The 22351-nt window shown below is 36.5% G+C and overlaps 1 protein-coding gene across 3 annotated transcripts in view; it reads right to left on the bottom strand.

Moving 5' to 3' along the window:
- The window catches only part of COL5A2 (collagen type V alpha 2 chain), a 355847-nt gene that overhangs the window by 35773 nt on the left and 297723 nt on the right, over nucleotides 1-22351 (bottom strand). For all 3 annotated transcript variants that reach the window (XM_024733644.1, XM_024733645.1, XM_024733643.1), the window contains 13 exons: nucleotides 21853-21963; nucleotides 20598-20675; nucleotides 18677-18721; nucleotides 17627-17680; nucleotides 17156-17209; nucleotides 15918-15971; nucleotides 12914-12967; nucleotides 11798-11851; nucleotides 10844-10888; nucleotides 10185-10238; nucleotides 3614-3658; nucleotides 2459-2512; nucleotides 136-234 (listed from right to left, as the gene is read on the bottom strand). In XM_024733644.1, coding sequence (XP_024589412.1) covers nucleotides 136-234; nucleotides 2459-2512; nucleotides 3614-3658; nucleotides 10185-10238; nucleotides 10844-10888; nucleotides 11798-11851; nucleotides 12914-12967; nucleotides 15918-15971; nucleotides 17156-17209; nucleotides 17627-17680; nucleotides 18677-18721; nucleotides 20598-20675; nucleotides 21853-21963 — 801 coding nt within the window. The remainder of the gene's footprint in view (nucleotides 1-135; nucleotides 235-2458; nucleotides 2513-3613; nucleotides 3659-10184; nucleotides 10239-10843; nucleotides 10889-11797; nucleotides 11852-12913; nucleotides 12968-15917; nucleotides 15972-17155; nucleotides 17210-17626; nucleotides 17681-18676; nucleotides 18722-20597; nucleotides 20676-21852; nucleotides 21964-22351) is intronic.

The following is a 22351-nucleotide window of genomic DNA, read 5'->3' as shown; positions in this document are numbered from 1 at the left end:
ACATTTTTGTTTTCATGAGTTCTAAACACTCATTCAGAATTGAAAGAGAATATATTAAAATATGGTGCCTTTGTTCAAAAGTTATAAAACATGTCCAGCTTTCAGTGATAATTTCTAAATATACTAGGAACTTACAGGAAGACCTTGAGAGCCAACAGGACCCGGTAGCCCAGTTTCACCTCTTTGCCCCTGAGGACCTTCAGGGCCTCGTGCCCCAGTGGGACCTGCTTCTCCCTAAAGGGGTATGAGGAAAACGTTAATTTAAGAAAATATCAGTGTGGTGTGTTTCAAAACTGACTGCTTATTTGGAGTTTTACATTTTACACCCAATCATTTAAACGAGTCAAGAGCACAAAGTAGTTTCCAGGGGTGTGTACCTAACTTAGCTTAAGGGATGGACTCACTTCCCGCCACTCTGGATGTGATGATGCCCACGGCATGCAGAGCAGAGCAACCTGGTGAAGGTCACCTGATAGCCACTCTTGTTTCAACCCAAGATAGGAATCCAGATAGTAAATAAAAATACAGGATGCCTGGTTAAGTTTTAATTCAGATAAACAACAAATGATTTCAGAATAAGTTTGTCCCATGCAATATCTGGAACACATTTATCCTAAAAGTTTTTTCTTTATTTATCTGAAATTCAAACTTAGCTGAGTTTCTGCATTTTATCTAACATATTAGGTAACTAATGTAAATCAAATCGCAGAGGGAATCACTATTATCCTTCACTGAAATACAAAGAACTAGACGTGAAAGTTTATTCTTCATCTAGAGAGCCAGAGAGCCTGGAAGAATATTACAGGTATAGCAGAATTTTGGCCAAAAACAAACACCGGGGGTGGTGGTCTTTATGTTGGGGGTGGTGGTAGGACAGGGAAACAATTTCTGAAACAGTTTTGTGAGGTGTTTGACTTTATTAAGGAGTTTTCAGTAGCCAACAGCCTGTATTAGAAAATCCCAGGAGGAGAGGGAAGTATCCAGAGTGAACTACTGTGTAAACTATGGTGGCTAGTGAAGTCTTAACTAGAGGCCACAGTAGGAGCAGAAACCACTTCCTGCTAAGTGAGAGTCCGGGGCATTGTGAGTATTCTTCCTAGAATTCTCTAGCCAGAGCTCGGTGTGAGGGTGGAGAGTCTTACAGAGAGAGAGAGGGAAGGGATTTTGCCTATTTTGATTGAGGTACACAGGGAGTTTGGGCCTTCCAATGTCAGAGTCAGTGGCAGCAGATTTAGGACTTCAGGGAGCAGATCAGATACAGAGGAGAACTGAAGCAGGTCCTACTCGGCTGAGTTCACAGTGAGTTCTCAGTTAACGGAGGGACTGGTTAGTGAACCAACGGAGGGCACCATTTTAAAATAAAGCAGCTACATTCCTGTGGCACAGAATTTAAAGTCAGCGTTAGAGACAGCCGAAGAATAATTTGACTTGATGACTCTCACATTTCAAAGAATACTTGAAAGGTCAACTAGAGATTTTCTGTTTGTTTATTTGTTTGTTTCGAAGTTCAAATCCAATCTGAGTGGCCCCACTAACAAGAAGCGTGGGCCTGTACTGAGGGCACCCTCTGCCTCAGGCACTATGCTAAGGGTTTGCATATTTTCTCACTTAATCTTCAATAAAATTCCCTGAGAAAACAAGATTTAGAGAGGTGAGGTGACTGGCCACGGTTTTTGTACAGCAGAATCTTGTGAGCAAATCCCTTCTTCAAGATGAAGAAAATTATTGCCAAAGAAAAACCGGGTGTGAGAAAAATCAAACGTATTGTGTTGTTCAAAGTTTGAAGGTAGTGTTCTGAGCTTATTCACTAATTTAGCTAATATAATCTTAATAACCTCCCACTGTAATCCATGGATTTATCATCCAAAGTGTTGAGAGAAAGAACAAGTTGTGACTCACTACAAATGTAAATCATCCCAGCAGAATACTCCAGTCCATTTCCACATGGACAGCCAAATAGCCTCCTCATGCATTCCATTAATGATTGTGTAAGTTGCGGGGGTGGAGGTGGGGAGAAGGGGAGCAGAAGTGAGGCCAATATTGTGTGGCCTTTTGACCACCTCGGATTTGTTTTACTCTTCTATTGTTTAGAACATTCTGTTATTTATTACTGCCAGGCACTGTATCCAAGAATAGAGTTCCAATTCAGATTAAACCCTTACCCCTCACAGCCGTTACAATTGTCTGGTGTTAGAGTCCTACTGCAACAGATTCTTTGATACTACAAATATATGATTATAAGTAATTCTCTTTTAATTACTTATTATATAATAATATCATATTTTTCATTTTCTTTTTTTTTCCCCTACCATAATGGACATTGAGAATATGCTAGGCTCTTTTCCTTAGTTAAGATCGACTTCCACACTCTTCAATGAAAGAAATGACATTCTTTACTTTGGGATTCAGGTACTTAAGTAATTCATGTCATCAAGAGCTAAATATAGTAACATCTTACCTTCAACCCAGGATTTCCTGGAAAACCAGCGGAACCAGGTATCCCAAGAGGACCCTATTAAAAGAAACCAGAAAAGTGATTAGACATGTATTTTAATTAACATGAAATCTTTTATTCTGTACTTTGACATATAAGAATAATCCACTTAGTACTTTAAAATCACAAAGATAATAATATAATTTTATCATAAGAACCTTACAACACTGATATGAAATTGTGCTAACAGACATGTCCAGTGGTATTAAACATAACAGAATTTCCTAGTTGTAGCATACAAGAGTCAGTCACAAACACAAATTGTTTGAAACAATTGCTTCTAGAGAAATTACTTTCTTTGTGTTAACCAAGTAATAAGGATAGTTTTTAGAAAGTTACACATTGTACCAAAATCTAGGACTTCACTTTATAAAAATGGTGATTAAGAATCATCTGGATATTTTGGAGTGATTTTTTTCAGGCTAATAAAAAGTGAATATGTGTCACTATACTACATTTGGGAAGGCATGAATAGAGTCTAAACCACTGATTTAAAGCTGGATTTAAAGCAAATGAGTATAAGAGGAATTTCATTCTAGGTTATCCTGATTCTTCTTTGAGGACTGTATTTTAAATCCATCAGTTTTGCATTAATAAAAGCCCTTTTAAATTACACTTATTTTTCCTCCCATAGTTTGTTTCCTTTTCATGAGTAACAAGGGAGAAAACATCTTAAGGGCAAGTAATTTCAAATCCGATTTACCGTCCTAGTACTGAATATTTCCCTGAGCTTATCGTGTTTTTCACATATCCACTGTACGGACCATGCTGTATTCTTGTTCTTTTTATATACTCATCTTTCAAGACTAAGCTTAAAAGCTGTTCCTCTTTAAGTCTTTCTTGACTTCTTTGTCTCACTGCTGGTGTCGGTACAGGTAGGTTCCCATACTTCAGGTTGCTTTCCCTATTACAGAAGTTAGCAATAGCATTATGCTACAATATCAATTGATATATCTCTCTTCTTTGATAGGGCAGGTTTCAAAGACAAGTACTATGTGTTTATTGTCTTTCTGTTCCAAGCACCTGGGACACAGTAGGTGCTTTGTAAACGGTAATGAATGTACAAATGGAAGAATGAATGAATAAGTGACTGAATGAATATGAAAGTAATATACTCACCATTGGCCCAGGTTTTCCAGGCATACCATGTGCACCTCGTTGTCCCTAGTTAGGAGAAGAGGCAAGATAACGGTGCATTTTCTACAGTATTTGTTGACAATTCATTTATGTTATAAAAATGTCTATGTTAAAATTGGAGAATGAATATTAAGGTTAACTGACAACTTTAACTAGGTTAATAGCAATAAAAATACACATTTATACAACATGCGTAAAGTAGCAATAAGCACATCTATCCTTACAGCAATAAGAGAGAAAAGTCAAGACTGGAAATACAAACTGATTAAAATGATTCTTTTTACTTGAACGTGTCACCTTCTATCAAATGAGCTCAAAGACAATGAAACTTTGAACACCGGGCTCTTCTTAATAGTCAGAATAACCCAGAGGAAGGAATGCGCTCCACATAAAACAAAAACCTAGAGCACATGTGCACACACATGTACACACACACACACAAAGGAAATTAAGTAGTAGTGAATGCTGCGGGTGTCACCCAGATCCCCCTTCAGCACAGAAATAATCATTCTACCACTGCTGGAAGTGTTATAAGCTGTGATGGCTCACAGTTGAGACCCTCCCCACAAATTGCTGAAAGGAGTTAGCTATACCAAGGTTATGCCCTTCCATGGTCAATGCAGTGGTACAAAAGATTAGCCCCCATTCAAAACAGTCTGAAGAGCCATCCCAGCTCCACTGTTCCCATGGAATGGAAGGCTCATGAAGATTGAGGTCTCTGTTGCAAATGTAACACAGTTTAATTTCTCCCTATGGCAAATCCTGCTTATTTTAGTAATTTCTTCATAGGTGTAGTTTCTTTATTTTTTTAATAAATTTATTTCTTTCTTTATTTTTGGCTGTGTTGGGCCTTCGTTGCTGCGAGTGCGGGCTATTCTTTGCTGTGGTGCACGGGCTTCTCATGGTGGTGGCTTCTCTTGTTGTGGAGCACGGTCTCTAGGTGTACGGGCTTCAGTAGTTGTGGCACATGGGCTCAGTAGTTGTGGCTCGTGGGCTCTAGAGAGCAGGCTCAGTAGCTGTGGGGCACAGGCTTAGATGCTCCACGTCATGTGGGATCTTCCCAGGCGAGGGCTCAAACCCATTTCCCCTGCATTGGCAGGTGGATTCTATTTTGAATTTTATTTTATTTATTTTTTTATGCAGCAGGTTCTTATTAGTTCTTTATTTCTGTTTTTGTGCCAGTGCCATATTGTCTTGATTGCCGTAGCTTTGTAGTATAGGCTGAAGTCAGGGAGTCTGATTCCTCCAGCTCTGCTTTTTTCCCTCAAGACTGCTTTGGCTATTCAGGGTCCTTTGTGTCTCGATACAAATTTTACGATTTGTTGTTCTAGTTCTGTAAAAAATGCCATTGGTAATTTGATAGGGATTGCATTGAGTCTGTAGATTCCTTTGGATAGTATGATCATTTTCACAATATTGATTCTTCCAACCCAAGAACACGGAATATCTCACCATCTGTTGGTATCATCTTTAATTTCTTTCATCAGTGTCTTATAGTTTTCTGCATACAGGTCTTTTGTCTCCCTAGGTAGGTTTATTCCTAGGTATTTTCTTCTTTTTGTTGCAATGGTAAATGGGAGTGTTTCCTTAATTTCTCTTTCAGATTTTTCACCATTAGTATATACGAATGCAAGAGATTTCTGTGCACTAGTGTTGTATCCTGTAACTTTACCAAATTCATTGATTAGCTCTAGTAGTTTTCTGGTGGTATCTTTAGGATTCTGTATGTATAGTATCATGTCATCTGCGAACAGTGACAGTTTTACTTCTTCTTTTCCAATTTGTATTCCTTTTATTTCTTTTTCTTCTCTGATTGCCATGGCTAGGACTTCCAAAACTATGTTGAATAACAGTGGTGAGAGTGGACATCCTTGTCTTGTTCCTGATCTTAGAGGAAATGTTTTCAGTTTTTCACCATTGAGAATAATGTTTGCTGTGGGTTTGTCATATATGGCCTTTATTATGTTGAGGTAGGTTCCCTCTATGCCCACTTTCTGGAGAATTTTTATCATAAATGGGTTGTGAATTTTGTCGAAATGTTTCAATTTCATTACTTGTGATTGGTCTGTTCACATTTTCTATTTCTTCCTGGTTCAGTCTTGGAAGGTTATACCTTTCTAAGAATTTGTTCATTTCTTCCAGGTTGTCCATTTTATTGGCATAGAGTTGCTTGTAGTAGTCTCATGATGCTTTACATTTTTGTAGTGTCTGTTGTAACTTCTCCTTTTTCATTTTTAATTTTATGATTTGAGTCCTCTCCCTCTTTTTCTTGAGGAGTCTTGCTAATGGTTTATCAATTTTGTTTATCTGCTCAAAGAAAGACATTTTAGTTTTATTGATCTTGGCTATTGTTTTCTTTGTTTCTATTTCATTTATTTCTGCTCTGATCTTTATGATTTCTTTCCTTCTGCTAACTTTGGGTTTTGTTTGTTCTTCTTTCTCTAGTTCCTTTAGGCGTAAGGTTAGATTGTTTATTTGAGATTTTTCTTGTTTCTTGAGGTAGGCTTGTATAGCTATAAACTTCCCTCTTAGAACTGCTTTTGCTGCATCCCATAGGTTTTGGATCGTTGTGTTTTCATTGTCATTTGTCTCTCTAGGTATTTTTTGATTTCCTCTTTGATTTCTTCAGTGATCTCTTGGTTATTTAGTAACGTATTGTTTAGCCTCCACGTGTTTGTGTTTTTCATGTTTTTATCCCTGTAATTCATTTGTAATCTCATAGCGTTGTGGTCAGAAAAGATGCTTGATACGATTTCAATTTTCTAAAATTTACTGAGGCTTGATTTGTGACCTAATGGAGAATGTTCCATGTGCACTTCAGAAGAAAGTGTAATCTGCTGTTTTTGGACGGAATGTCCTATAAATATCAATTAAATCTACCTGGTCTATTGTGGCATTTAAAGGTTCTGTTTCCTTATTTATTTTCATTTTGGATGATCTGTCCATTGGTGTAAGTGAGGTGTTAAAGTTCCCTACTAGTATTGTGCTACTGTCGAGTTCCTGTTTTATAGTTGTTAGCAGCTGCCTTATATACTGAGGTGCTCCTATGCTGGGTGCATATATATTTATAATTGCTATATCTTCTTCTTGGATTGATCCCTTGATCATTATGTAGTGTCCTTCCTTGTCTCTTGTAACATTCTTTATTTTAAAGTCTATTTTATCTGATATGAGTATTGCTACTCCAGCTTTCTTTTGATTTCCATTTGCATGGAATATCTTTTTCTGTCCCCTCACTTTCAGTCTGCATGTTTCCCTAGGTCTGAAGTGGGCCTCTTGTAGACAGCATATAGATGGGTGTTGTTTTTTTGTATCCATTCAGCAAGCCTGTGTCTTTTGTTGGAGCATTTAATCCATTCATGTTTAAGGTAATTATCGATATGTATGTTCCTACGACCATTTTCTTAATTGTTTTGGGTTTGTTTTTGTAGGTCCTTTTCTTCTCTTGTGTTTCCCACTTAGAGAAGCTCCTTTAGCATTTGTTGTAGAGCTGGTTTGGTGATGCTGAATTCTCTTAGCTTTTGGTTGTCTGTAAAGCCTTTGATTTCTCCGTAGAATCTGAATGAGATCCTTGCTGGATAGAGAAATCTTGGTTGTAGATTCTTCCCTTTCATCACTTTAAGTATATCATGCCACTCCCTTCTGGCTTGTAGAGTTTCTGCTGAGAAATCAGCCGTTAACCTTATGGGAGTTCATTTGTATGTTATTTGTCATTTTTTCCTTGCTGCTTTCAATAATTTTTCTTTGTCTTTGATTTTTGCCAATTTGATTATTATGTGTCTTGGCATGTTTCTCCTTGGATTTGTCCTCTGTGGGACTCTCTGCACGTCCTGGACTTGGGTGGCTATTTCCTTTCCCATGTTAGGGAAGTTTACAACTACAATCTCTTCAAATATTTTCTCAGGTCCTTTGTCTCTCTCTTCTCCTTCTGGGACCCCTAAAATGCAAATGTTGTTGCATTTAATGTTGTCCCAGAGGTCTCTTAGGCTGTCTTCATTTCTTTTCATTCTTTTTTCTTTATTCTGTTCAGCAGCCGTGAATTCCACCCTTCTGTCTTCCAGGTCACTTATCCGTTCTTCTGCCTCAGGGTTTCTGCTATAGATTCCTTCTAGTATGGTTTTCATTTCAGTTATTGTATTGTTCATCTCTGTTTGTTTGTTCTTTAATTCCTCTAGGTCTAGGTCTTTGTTAAACCTTTCTTACATCTTCTTGATCTTTGCCTCCATTCTTCTTCTGTGGTCCTGAATCATCTTCACTATCATTATTATGAATTCTTTTTCTGGAAGTTTGCCTACCTCCACTTCATTTAGTTGTTTTTCTGGGGTTTTATCTTGTTCCTTCATCTGGTACATAGCCCTCTGCCTTTTCATCTTGTCTATCTTTCTGTGAATGTGGTTTTTGTTCCACAGGCTGCAGGATTATAGTTCTTGCTTTTGCTGTCTTCCCTCTTGGCAGGCGGATTCTTAACCACTGCACCACCAGGGAGGTCCCATAGGGTGTCGTTTCTGAGAGCACTCCAAAAACAAATTTCCTGCACACGACTCTGTTATAATGCCATTTCCTTGGAAAATTGACCCATATATCATTGGTGCCAGAGGAAGTCAAGAAAACCGATGCTAAAATGGAGGTTTAAGCTGGATTCCTCCCTGGCCAGCTGGCAATAGATGGAGTATGGACTTCTCTTGGCATGCTATAGTGATTCAGTAGTAAATATTGTCTCCAGTAGTGAACTCAGATAGGGTACAACTGTAAGGGAGTGGGCTATGGGTGCAATAGCTCAGGCATTTGAGAAAGTTTAGGGGATGTAACAATTACAAAGTTAATGGAACTGCATGGGTCTTGTCAAGTGAATCCATTGGAGAAAGATGTTGAAAGGCTGATGGTAATTAATCATCAATATAAATCTCCCTAGCAGCATTTAAAAATATTGTCATCTTCTACAACCAGAGGGAAGAAAAAGTTGAAGATTAGGCCCAGGACTTTATTATAAAGGTTTAAGTGCTCTTGAGAAGGTTGAATTCTAAAATGTGGAAAGTCTGCTATGCCATGGTCAGGGCCCTTGATTGGAGGGAATGGGACCTTGAAATTTGGCATTGGGATATCTTAGAAACTTTGAAATCTCAAATACCCTGAAGCCTCTGGGCCTACAGAAGTGGTCCTTACCACCATTAACAGCTTATACTTCTCTCTTGCTTAAAGATGAAACAAAGGCCTCTACTTTATCAGACAACATATGCCACCACCACCATCACCTGCTCCTCCCCCGGCCACCAGACCAACAACTAGCATCAAGTCACAAAATAACTGCATTGAGGAAATGCTGTTTCTGATAAAAGAGTGAAGAGACTATACACTAAAAAATCTATAAGTCCTATACATCTTGTAGAGGCAGAATCCAAGAATGTATGGGACTAGGTCCTGAAGGTACTGGATCAAGAGGGACAGGATATAAAGCTGGAGAATTTTAATGATTTGGAAGCACTCTCCCATAATACATATTTAACACCCTGCTAAAGACCCTGGGAAATGTTGTTAAGAGGGACAATAGTTCTTAGAAACTTGGAAAGAGCAATGGCACACACTAAGTGAAGCAGAAATGCTGGAAATGCCTGGGCAGATGGTATAATAAAGCACAGAGAAGTGAACACAGTAGATTGGATATAATATGTATGGCTGGATAAGGCAATAGCTGACTATATTCTACAATATTCTCTACATTTCCAGAGGATACTCTGCCTGTAAGTGATAAAGAATGGCCTAGTGAGAGGGTCTCACTTCTCCTGAATCAAGGCCCTGACTTTGGTATCACTGAGAAGCACTAAGGTGGTTGTCTTCTATGGGATAATAGTAGGGGATGTTATAAACCTGGGAATTTTAATTATAATGGGGATGATAGGATATCAAAATAACAGAGGCCAGGTGGCAGTCCTTAATTGTCAAAAGAAAAGTGGGTGAAATATAATGAACTGCAAGTTTGAAATATTAGCAAGTATCGCTCAACTTTCAGAGAGCTGTGATGAGAATGAACAAAATAACGCCCTCCTCCAGGTTCAAGGTAGATGGACAGACAGCAAGAGAATTTCTCAATCTGTACAACTAGGGAATATGATCAGGAGGCTCTAATCTTTAAAAGGGTTTATTCATAGTACTTACCTTTTAGGATTGTGATGAACAAGAGATAAAGATATTTAGAAGAATGCTTGGCAGATAATAAGTGCTTGATAAGTATTACCTGTTATTATAATGTGATTACTATTCCAAAGTCTATGATTCTCCATGCTGCTAAATTTTTTTATTATTTCTTAAATTCTGTATTAAAATAAGTAGGCAACAAATGTACTTTGGTTATGTAAGATGTTAACATTAACAGAAGGTAGGTATAGTGTACAAGGGTACATGGAAACTCTCTTGTATTTTTTCAACTTTTCTGTAAACCTAAATTTGTTTCAAAATAAAAAGTATAAAAATTACAAAGTAGGCAACCAGTATGTCATTCTCATTTAAAACGCATATTCAGTAAAGCATTGGAGAGAGTTGAAATACACATACTTACAGGAGCACCCTGTGGCCCAAGTCTCCCTCTCTCTCCTGGAATTCCTCTTGGGCCCTGCAGATGATAGAGAAACATCTCTTGAAATATCTTACTTGAATTTCTAGGGTAGTTTGATTTCACTACTCAAATCGATCAAGACTCATTATAATTGGCCTAAATAGATTTCACTTAACCTAGCTTTAATGGCTTAAATCTACAATAATCCTGATTTGATCACTGGGCACTGAAAAAGAATAAGGGCATTCAACAAATAAGAAAAACAATGTAATGCAGGAAGCCTTTTCTATTTGAAGGGGCAATTCTTTTTTTTGCGGTATGCGGGCCTCTCACTGTTGCGGCCTCTCCCGTTGCGGAGCACAGGCTCCGGACGTGCAGGCTCAGCGGCCATGGCTCACGGGCCCAGCCGCTCTGCAGCGTGTGGGATCTTCCCGGACCGGGGCACAAACCCGTGTCCCCTGCATCGGCAGGCGGACTCTCAACCACTGCGCCACCAGGGAAGCCCTGAAGGGGCAATTCTTATAGTGTGCTTGCCTTTCAACTGATAATAAAGGATTATTTCACCAGCTAACATATGTTCTCTAGGTCCTTTTTTCTTTTTTTTTCATTTAAACATTCTCTTAGTATAATCTAAAAAAGCAAAGAATTAAATTTATACGTACCATTGGACCCATGGCACCCATTGGTCCAGTAGGGCCAGCTTCACCCTAAAGCAAAAATGAGATCATATTACAATATGAGAAACCTTCAATTGATATTCATATCATTCTGTTCCATGTGTGTGTTATTTTAAAGGTTTATTTTTCAAAGTGAGCATTTGAAAGGTATACTTTCAATGAAGGACCTCAAAATTCTGCTGTAACACCTTTTCTCAAAATACAATGGAAATTTAGTTCCTACAGAAATAAGTCTAAAATAAAATTGGGGATTTAAGCAAGATTGATAGAACTATCATACCTAGCCACATTAATTAGAATTAAAAAACTATTTGTCTATGTCTGATAATACTTTAGGTCAAGTAAAATTTAGAAAGCTAAAATTGACTGTAATATTCCTTTAAGATCTCTTATAGGAAGCTTAGAAATGACAAATTTAAAGCCAAATGCTTTTCCATATATGTATTTCATCATACTTTCTACTAAAAAGTCATCTGTACTTCCTGAATGTTCTCTTTCCCTCTAGAAGCATAAATAAATTTGGGAAAGAAATGATGGCCAAAAGGCCCTAGAATTAAAAGGGTACTAAATAATGGGACTAATGAACCATCTAAAACTCTCAGATATTTTTAAAGAAAAAAGAAAGAGTAAATGTGTTTTAGAGGGTGGATTCATAGTGCATCTTTATATAAAGATAACAGCCATCCTACATTGGTAGAAACCCAGTGCCATGGTGGCTGTTCTTGGTGGCAAAATTAAGTCATGTTGTGTACCCTGCTAAATCTATTGCCACTCATCGATGAAAGATTATATTTATCTATTAAATTTATCTACTTAACTATTCATTTTTTATACTCCTCTTTCCTCCAGAACTATTTAAGGTGGCCCTGAAAAATATTTTAGACTTGAAGCAGAACAGAAATGCTATAGTGAGGTTGTACTGAGATACTATACAATTACCTTGGAACCGATTGCTCCAACTTCACCTTTAGGGCCTTCAAGACCTTTGTGTCCCTGAGAAGAAAAATATAAATTTGTATTGTACTGCTTTTTTGAGCCTCAGAAATGTAAAAGAAGAACCAAAAATAAGCTCACAGAAAGTACCTTATGAAAACGGATCTCAGATTTACAGTTGTTACTCAAAATGTTTCCAAATTCTCAACCTTTTTTGAAAGTCTATTCAAAGAAAATTAAAGTAGGGTTTCCCTCTTTAAATAATGTTTTCAATGTGCAATGTTCTCACCTTTCAAATTTTTGTGACTTCATAGAAATTTATTTTATAGCAACAAGTAAAAAACCTATGGTGGCCTTAGAGAAAACAAATAATTATAGAATTTATATAGTTATAAAATATGGTTTATATCCAGGAGTGATGTTCAAAATATTTAATGAGGGCTTCCCTGGTGGCGCAGTGGTTGTTTCCCAAAAAAAAAAAAAAAAAAAAAAAAAAATATTTAATGAGTATAGGAGCAAGCATTCTAATCATAAGCTCAACCACTCAAAACAGAGGCCAGTCAATGTACACTGAGTGAATATCAACCATGCTTTCAGATAGATAGATAGATATGTAATTTCTATATATGTATGTAACATAATAGTTACATATTAATTATCCTGAGTTATAAAGAGAGAGGCATTCTATAGACTTCCATGTCTGAGTTGGGGTGAGTTGGCTAGGCACCCCCTGTGATCTAGTACACTTTTTAGTATTGTGTCATTTATTCCACTATATAGTAATTGCATATTTTCTTAACTGAATATCATTAGCCTGAAGCTGAGAGTCAGCTTTGGGCATTTCTCATTTATCACTGTTTTTTCTTTTATAGCACAGTATTCATAGTATTCGCAGTATTACATAGTAAGAACTCAAAATACATTTGTTTATAGAATCAAATGAAATTCAAAGGAAATGTAAAAAAAAAGCATTGTGATTTTGGTAACTGCAGATGACTACTACAACCACAGCCAGTTAAGGGCAATTGACAAATGGAATTGTAACGATTTTGAAGGTAATGCTCCCCAGACCCTACTCTATAAGCCACAGTATCTAAAAGGATTACAGAGGATTGAACTTACTCGGTGACCCTTCAGGCCTGGAAGACCAGGAGCCCCAGGAAATCCTCGAGCTCCCTGTCGAGGGTAAAAAAAAAACCAGATAAGGCATTTCAGAGTCATTAATTGCATAATACACTTTTTCTTCCAAGAAATATCTGCTACATAGTTTTTCACTAACAAACCTAAGAAGAAAAAGGAGAAGTATATTTTTACCTGTCAAAATACATCTAGGTGATCAAAAATTAGCAAGGCAAATGGAAACATGTCTTACACAGAGACACGGATTAATGTCAGGTATTGATTTGATGACATTTTCAGATTTTCAAATTATATCACTGTATTATAATTAATAAAGAATAAACAACAAGAAAATAAACCTGAGTCAAGCTGCTCAGTGTCTGAATCAAGCAGCTCAAGGTATAGGAAAAAAAATCCGAAGAACTTAAGGAAAACTATGCTTTCCTGCCTTTATATCGTGTTTTATTTGTGGTAGAAGAATGTATGTGTAGCAAACCAATATGATTTATTTTTTCTGAACTTCTAAGTATTAGCAGCAGAATATGATTAGAAAGATTATATTAAAATGTAATCAGAAATTTCTTAAAATAAAATGTTCAGGAGAAGCTTGTGGATTTGTGATTGTTTAAAAAACTGAGAAAATGAAATATCCAACAGAAAAGAAAGTCAAGAAATACGAAGAGAATGGGTTGGCTCCTTGACTCAGCTTCTTCATTTCTGTTAATTCTATTCTATTCTAATTCTATGCATCCTTCACGTAAGCAGATTAAATAAAAAGAACAATAAAAATCAAACACTAAATAAAATCCAAATGGCATGACTATTTTGAAATGATGCTTGAAACTTTTTCCTCATACCCTCTTAAAATAGATAAGTGACTTAATTATTCACTTATTCTGGTTGACTACATTGATTAGGTTTTGAACTGGATGCTATTAATACTGCCACCAGTAGACTGAGCACCTTGATAGCACAGACTGATGCTATCAAATATTATCAATTATTATTATTAGTCTGCATATCCCTGGCACTTAGCCTTATGCCTTAGTAGTGGGCATTCAAGAATAAGCATTGAATAAACAACTGAACGAAGAAATGGTTTAACATTCATCATCTTTTTCATCTTCTTGACATTCATAGTGCTTTTCCTAAATCTTTCTTAGGAACTTCTCTTGTACTAGCACAATCTAACAAGTGAAATCCTTCTGTTCTGTATTATCATAGACTTTACTTAAAGTTAATTGAATGAATAAATAACTCAATAAATGAAATTTGTATGATAAAAGCAAAGCAATAATTCCTCTGCGACCTCTTCCAGGGAAAATGTTTCTGGGGGGTTTTCTAGGGGGTTATCTAGGGGGTTTTCTAGGGGGTTATCATAGTAAGGGCACATCAAACCATGCTCTCTGAACAAATAAAGTTCCACTAATTCTTCTGTTTACACAGCCTGACTTAGGAATTTGTTCACTTCAAAAACTCCCTTTAAGTTTTTCCACTGGAATGCTCCCCTTTACTGAGATTCGACTCCCCTCCATCCTGAGCAGAAACTCAGTATACATCCATCTAAGTCTATAGGGGAATTACTGAGCTATGCTATTTCAAATAATTAGTTAACTTTTGAATTTTTGTGGTCTGCAAGGGAATTCTCATATGATTACATATCTCTAATATAACAAGAAAATAAACCAGATGTACTAGTGCTCATAAAATTTTCCTCATTCTGCTGACCCAAGACTGTCATCACACCCCAATCACACATTGTTGCATCGCACTCACAGAATGCATCTGTGACATGCTGGCAGGGCACGTTTCCTCCCCCGTGGAGGGCCCACGCTGTGAGTAGGTGCAAGAGTATAGCAGGGCAGGAGGTTCAAGCCTGGATTGGTTCACGTGGACATCTGTGCTAATGACTAAACCATATGTCTTTGTCTGCATGGACTTGTCTGCATGGACTTTTCAGAGGGAGGAAAGGAAAGAGAGAGCGGGGAGCTGGGGAACTGGTTTTGTGTTTGTAACGAAATAATCCTTACAGCCTTGTAAATTCCCTTAAAAGATCAGCATTTATTTGCTTAAAAAAAATCCTAGCATTGAACCTCATCAATCTTCAGAAAGTAAAGGGGGAATAATTCAGTATTGTTGGATGTATTGGGTGGTAGAAACATTAGGATATTACCTGAAATATATTAAGTAGGAGGCCAAATCAGTTTAGGGGATTTTGGACAAGGAAGAAGTTTAAGAGCAGGAATGTTAGAACATTTTTGCTTGCTTATCATTTTCTAATTTTCCCCATTGCCTGTGTAGTGTGTCCTAGGGGAGGGCCTATCAAAGTAATATGAGTGAAGAAAGAAAGGTGGGGTCAGAGTGTGGCCAAATGGCCCAGGTCTTGAATTCTGGTGGAGCCAGTTGCCAGGGACTTCTCCCTGTAGTAAGCCAGGCGGGAAGAAAACAGCTGTATTAGGAGAGCTGGTGATCAGTACACCTTGTCATAAGATTTTAGGGGCCAGAACATCAATCAAGAATTTCAGTCAACAATAGGGTTTGGGGAAGCAGCCAAAAAGGAATCTTGTCCACAATTTATTGTTCTAGGATATAAAAAACAAATCAATAAACCCTTTAAAGCAGTTGTTTTCAACATATGAATAATACAAAATTAAAAATACTAAAAATATCTTTAAAAGAAAAATGGGATTGATATGTTGTGAAATTTAAGTAAGTCAAGCTGGTGACTTAAATGAAAATTTGATACTCATTTTGGAAAGAATCCATGTTAGGTTATGATATAATTTTCTATCTCTAGGAGGGTCATTCATACGGTGCCAATGCAAAGCAGGCAATTGGAATTAGCTATCACCCTGGCAAATCGTCCTGTTTCAGAATGACAGAAGAGAACACATCTTGGTGACAGTGCCTAATACATGCGCAGGCAATGAATTGCGAGGTAATTTTAAATGTTCTTTATTTTTTGAAGCTTGTCTTTACATTGTTGTATTGATCAGTATAAGCTTACCGGAGATCCTGCAAATCCTACTTCACCAGCTTTTCCATTTCTACCAGGCTCACCCTTCATGGAAAAAAAGCAAAGTAGAGGGAAGCAAAGAGGAATTAAAATGTTCTCTCCTGAGACTAAATGACAAATCAATTGCAGATAAAAAGTCTTACTTAGAAAGCTCATGCCCAATGCTCTAAGCAATGTAAGAACACAGCTCTATTCCTGATGGCAATCCATTAGAGCAAGTCAGTTTGTGATTTCACTCATTTATCAGAAGAAGAAATAAATATAAATTATACTGGTCTCACCTAGCTCACCCTTTTATGAACATCAAAATTTACACACACACATACACACACACATGCTATGAAATTCTACATCAACATGTAGCACTGAATTAAATAAATATGCTTCTTACAATGATATGTGCCATTTCTTTCTTGTGATGAATAAAAGTTTAAGAACTACCAGAGATATTTTCTTTATGGCCAAATTCATTGTAATCCACTTAAATAAATCTCATGATACACAAAGAGAAAATATTTTCTTGGTTTAATGTCACACGGACGTTGATGGTTTACCCATAATTTTATCCTCAACTTTGGTACAACTAACAAAAGAATCCAGAAAAGCAAATCTGTTGTTATACCCTGTTCTTTGCTCTTTGATCAAAGAACAGGGTGTTCTTTGTTCTTTGATCACATGTTCTTAATGTTAAAATCTGAAGTTTAGTCATAACTTTAATTAAAAATTCAATTAGAGAAATGTAGCATTTCTTCAAATGCTCAAAATTTCTTCCGTGCTCAAAATGAAGCATTTTGAGCACTGGAGAACAATATTGACTCTATTTTACGAACACATTTTTAAAAATCCATTTAATGAGGGCCTCACAATGATGTTTTGGGATCAAAGCAATGTATTTTTCCTTAAGATCACTTCAAAAGCTCTACTACCAAAGGTTATTGCTATTGTGACAATTCTAGTATCTCATGGAGAAATCATAATGGAAAACATGAAGAATGCAGGCAAGGATACAGTACCTATTATATTATTATTATAATAATATAATACCATCAAAATTAAGAGCACTTTTAAATTTTGTAAAATTCCATTCTGACTTCTCCAGTTTTTAGTGACTTTAATGACAGAAATGGAGGAAATGAAATGGGAACCAATGAATAACATTCATGCTAACACTGTAGCTCCTTCTTAGCCTCTTTCAAAATTTCAAAGCAAAATGAAGAAAGGTAGCTTACATCTTCACCAGGTTTTCCAGGAGGGCCTTCTGGTCCACGTGTACCAAGTGGACCCTAATAAAAAAATGAAATAACATGAAAGGAACAAAAAGAATATTTACCTATATTTACCCATCCCCATCAATGATATAATCCAAAATATGGCTGCAACAAATGAAAAATATCATAGAAAATAACTTTATTAATATTCTGAATTTTATGTTGTATCTGTCAGATTATGTGCTCAAAAGGAAAAAAGTCCACAAATGCAAGTATCTTAGCACTTTCTGCTGACCACATTCAAAGCCTCTGAATTTAAATACTCTGCCAAAAGAAACGTACAGCTTAAGCACAGTGCACAACAGAGGGCTCCTGAATTGGACTGGAATTTCTTGCCACATTAGGAAAGAGCTGGTAATATAAATAACTCATGACATCATTATAATGGTGGACCCATATTTAACTGGGTCTACATGCTTACTTGACATTTACCATTGGTCCAGGGTCACCAGGCTCACCAGGAGGTCCTGTAGGGCCAATACCACCCTAAAATTGAAAATAAATTATATATCTATGTATAATTTATGTATAATATGCAAGTTATATAAACAAACCAAAGAAAAACATAATACTAAATCCTACACTCTCTGCAGTATAATGCAATTGCTCAAAATGCTGGCTCTACCACTCTCCACCTGTGTGACTTTGAGTGCGTTACTTAATCTCTCTATACCTCATTTCCTAATCTGTGAAATGAGAATAATATGGTGCCTACTTCATTAGGCTGCTATAGCTCTTCAGATAACTAATGCACATTAAGAACCTAGAATAGTGCTGGCACAGAGTGAGTTCAATAATGGTAGTTATCTCCCTCTTCTCCTTCTTCTTTATCAACTACAGTTGCCATTCACAATGGCAGTAATATAAAATAGCTTGAAGTAAAAGTCCACACACATGATAATGAAAATACAGTATCTTTGATTGAGCTAAGAATTCTTTTCTTTCTCTCTTTTGAAAAATCATTTCCTACTGCCTGTCAAATTGCTACAAACATTAAAATGGCTCTACATCACTCTTTTATTGGTATTTGATAGGCTATAGAAAGAAAGTACAGTATTATATTCTTTTTAAAGATTCGATGGAGTGATCATCTTCACTGTTATTTTTAATAATACCACATGGTGATGTCCTATGATCTGATTTCCGAGCTCCAGAGTTGGCACGTAACTAATTATGAGAATTTTCACCATGACATGAGATAATGATGTGTTATTTCAGAAGCACAGGCACATAAAAATTCTTTGTATTGGAGATCAGTAACATAAAGAAACCAGATAATAAAACTTTAACATCATAAAGAATCTATGAAAAACATACTGCATATATTTCTAAGTGAGTGAAAATTAACTGAATACAGCCCATTCAGTGAGCATTAAAATATACAATTCAAAGGCCAACCAAAAGCAGTCATGTCACAGAGACCTTATTTATAAATTTTTCTTTTTTTGCTACAGTATGTAATTTAATTATAAGAATACTTACCTGCTGTCCTTGTAAACCTTGAGGTCCCCTTGGGCCAACAGGACCCTTAGAAACAAATGAGAGGAAAAGTTGCATAGTGTTCATGACAATTAGTTGAAACGTTTCAAAAATGTTGAATCAGCTTTAGAATCTGGAAAAGTAAAGCTCTGACAGTGAAAAGGTGATGACGTCCTTCTGTATTTACCTGGAATACAACTAAATTCAAAAAGATTAAAGCTTGGGCAACATTTGGGATGATTTTACACACACCCTCAGTGTCATACAAAGAAATAAAGAATGTGCCTGTACACACCCAGTGTCTTTGGGACAAGAACACTTGCATTGCTTAAGGGGTGGTTCTATTAAAGCAGAACATCCAACAAAGAAAAACCTTGGCAAGCATAAATTCGTTATCAAACCGTCTATTTCATTCTTCAGCTTCACAGCAGCTAACTCTTATAACTTAAAATGAGCAAGTTGAACTAAAGGCTTATGAAACTATCAATAATAATGACTAGATTATTTTAAATGTAAGTTTAAAACAATCTGGGGCACTAAGTTTTCTGGGTTATTTCTTTCTTTCACAACATACACTTAAAGTATCCACACGGGCTTTCCCCATTTAACCATGAAATGGTTACACTGAGGCTTAACCAAAGGAAAAAAGGAAAATGCAATTTTAAAAATTATTAACAAATGTCTATGTAATTTTTAAAAATGTCACACTTTAAAAGGTGAAAGCAATTAAATCAAAATCTAGTTTGTTCTTATGGCAAAAACTTAAATTTTTGTTTTGGATTGATCAGATATTTAGCTAGTAAGAAAATAAAAGCTTCATTTAAAAAAAATAAACACATATGTAATTTCAAATGGTTAAAAACTCATATATTTCAGAAAAATATCCCAAGGTAATCATTGAATGAGACCATACTGCTACTGACTTAGAATGTATATAAACAAACAATGTTTAAGTGACTTAAAATATATACAAATAATGTTTAAGTTATTTGCTGGCCTTAAGGATGGGTAGAAGGGGTGTTTATGCAGTCTGACTTTACATTGTCTGAAATGTCATTAATCTGGGATGCCTTTGAATTATATTATGAGCAACAAAGCATGGAGAAGTTGCTTTGAAAAGTGTTAATTCATTCAATGAAATTGCACTGCTCCAAATACCCAGGTTAAAATACTTACTCAGAGAAAATGGGAACCTTTCTAGCTGCTGAAGAAATTCAAAAGAGAATGGGGATGGCCCAGTGCATAAATTTTAGAGTTGTTGGCATAAGGCAACCAGAGAGTATTAAATAGGAAATAATAAAAACTTAAAGTGGTAAAACTTCTCATTTCAAAATTTTTTCAAATAACTTTCTAACAGGGCTGCCCTGGTGGCGCAGTGGTTGAGAGTCCACCTGCCGATGCAGGGGACACGGGTTCGTGCCCCGGTCCGGGAAGATCCCACATGCCGCATAGCGGCTGGGCCCGAGAGCCACGGCCGCTGGGCCTGCGTGTCCGGAGCCTGTGCTCCGCAATGGAAGAGGCCACAACAGTGAGAGGCCCGCGTACCACAAAAAAAAACAAAACAAACAAACAAAAAAACTTTCTAACAATACCATAAAAGTTTTTTTTTAATTTTTAAAAAGTACAGTTTTTGTTGAGGTGGTGGTGGTTATATGTTTTAAAATTCTTTATTTTCTTCAAATACTAAGTGAAAAATACAGACAGCCCTTTATTAATGTAGACAAATATTTTGCATAGTTAGGAATGGAAAACCATTGGGCTTTTAACTGGTACACACCAGGGTTTGATAAATAAATTGAATGAATGAACTGATGGATGGATATGTTTTAAGAAGACACATATCACTTCTTAACTAGCCAACTCAAACCTCTCTGCACAATGGTTTTTCCAAAGTACTTTGATTATCAGTAAAATCTGAACTTACCACAGAGCCAGGCATCAGTCCTACTTGACTCCCAAGTCCAGACTTTTCATCCAACCCAGCCATCTGAGCTGAAAACGGCTGTAAAAGCAATGTGTTGACATTATTTCCACAGTAAAAGACATATATCAACATACTTTTTAAACTGAGAAGTGTACATTCTCTGGGATTCTTAAAGAATGGCTCTTCTGAGAATCATTTTATCTGATTTTCTTCCATGGTTAGAGCATGCCAAGCAACTGAACAAAACCTAAAAGTGCCTTTAAAACATTTGTCCTAAAGATTGCAGATTCCATTTCAGAATATTTTACTTAGATGATATTCTTCTTTGTTTGTGGCCAACTTTAAACTGTACTTATATAAGTTGATTACAATTTTACAATCCTTTTAATGAGTCCCTGAATGTTCCAAAATTGGCAACAGTTTTACCTACTCTCTTTCGTATCTAAAAATCTCTGGTAACCCAATTGACCAAAACTGCCCATACTCATTCCAGGAGTTCTATTAATTTCCAGATTTTAGTGGGAAAAGAATGTGCGTATTGTTTTAAAAATAAACTGGCAAAAAAAAAAATAAATAAATAAAAAATAAACTGGCAATTCCTTCTACAATGTGTTGAAAATCAAATGTAAAAAATTGTTGTAAAAGAAAAATCATATTTCAGGGTTCCATAAGTTCCCTTGTTGTGCTATGCAATCTACTCATAAATCCCCTGCCTCTGCCACTAAGAATTCAAAGAGGCAGGTAAAGAAAGACACTTTGTTTTGTTTTACTTCTGGCAGGAAACTGATATTCAGGAAATAACCAGGTAGCATTTTTAGTGTCAACTCAGTGGCTCTTTCATATACATCATCCTGGATATGTCATCCTCCCTTGGTGTAGAGGACATGACACAGATTTTGTCAGCATTCTGAGCCTAGAGAACAAAGGATAAGGACATATTTCTCTTATCAATTCATAGTGGGAACAATATTACTGGTCCTTCAGGATCAACAGAAAGTACAAAATTCCAATGACCAGAACTGACATTGAGAAATACAAATAATTTGAAGCAGCACTTTTAAAAAGTGCTACTTCGAATTTTCCAACAATTCCCTGTGGATTTCCTAGTTTTATTGTTATTTACAGCAGTATTGTGTTCACTTAAGCTTCTCTTGCAGTCAAGGGTCAACATCTGAACTAACACAATTTAAAATCATAACAATAAATCAAAAAATATTTTATCTAAAGATGATATTGAACAATGCACACATCTCACCCTGTTCATGCCATCGGGTCCTGGGTGAGATGGATGTCCAGGAGGTCCTGGGGCACCCGGTTGACCAGGAACACCTGGTTCTCCATCGATTCCCTGAGGACCACGAGGACCCTGGAAAAATAAGTCAGTAGAAATTAGAACCCATTGCCAAATATGTACTTAATTGAAAGCAAAAACCAGACTTCTTGATGGAGATAAAGTGTTCATTATTTTTTTTAAAATAGCAACCCAGCCACCTACAGTAATTTCATCAGCTATTCCAACACTGCGGATTTCAGCCCTGGTCACAGCCTCTACCAACGGGACGTGGTACATTCTGGGTAAGAATTTTACTCTTGATGTGTTAAACCCCCAGTAATGAGCCTTCTTGAAATAATTATAAGAGTGTATTCAGTTCGTCAGTATTCTAGTATAAGCTTCCTTATTTGGTTGAGTTTTGCTGTTCAGGGTATCTCATCAACGATTTCTAAATTCACTTGTCTGTCTTAGATTAAATTTA

Source organism: Neophocaena asiaeorientalis, unplaced genomic scaffold (assembly GCF_003031525.2).
Source record: "Neophocaena asiaeorientalis asiaeorientalis breed wild unplaced genomic scaffold, Neophocaena_asiaeorientalis_V1.1 scaffold24, whole genome shotgun sequence".
NCBI classification, from domain to species: Eukaryota; Metazoa; Chordata; class Mammalia; order Artiodactyla; family Phocoenidae; genus Neophocaena; species Neophocaena asiaeorientalis.
This window is presented reverse-complemented; position numbering and strand designations above follow the sequence as displayed.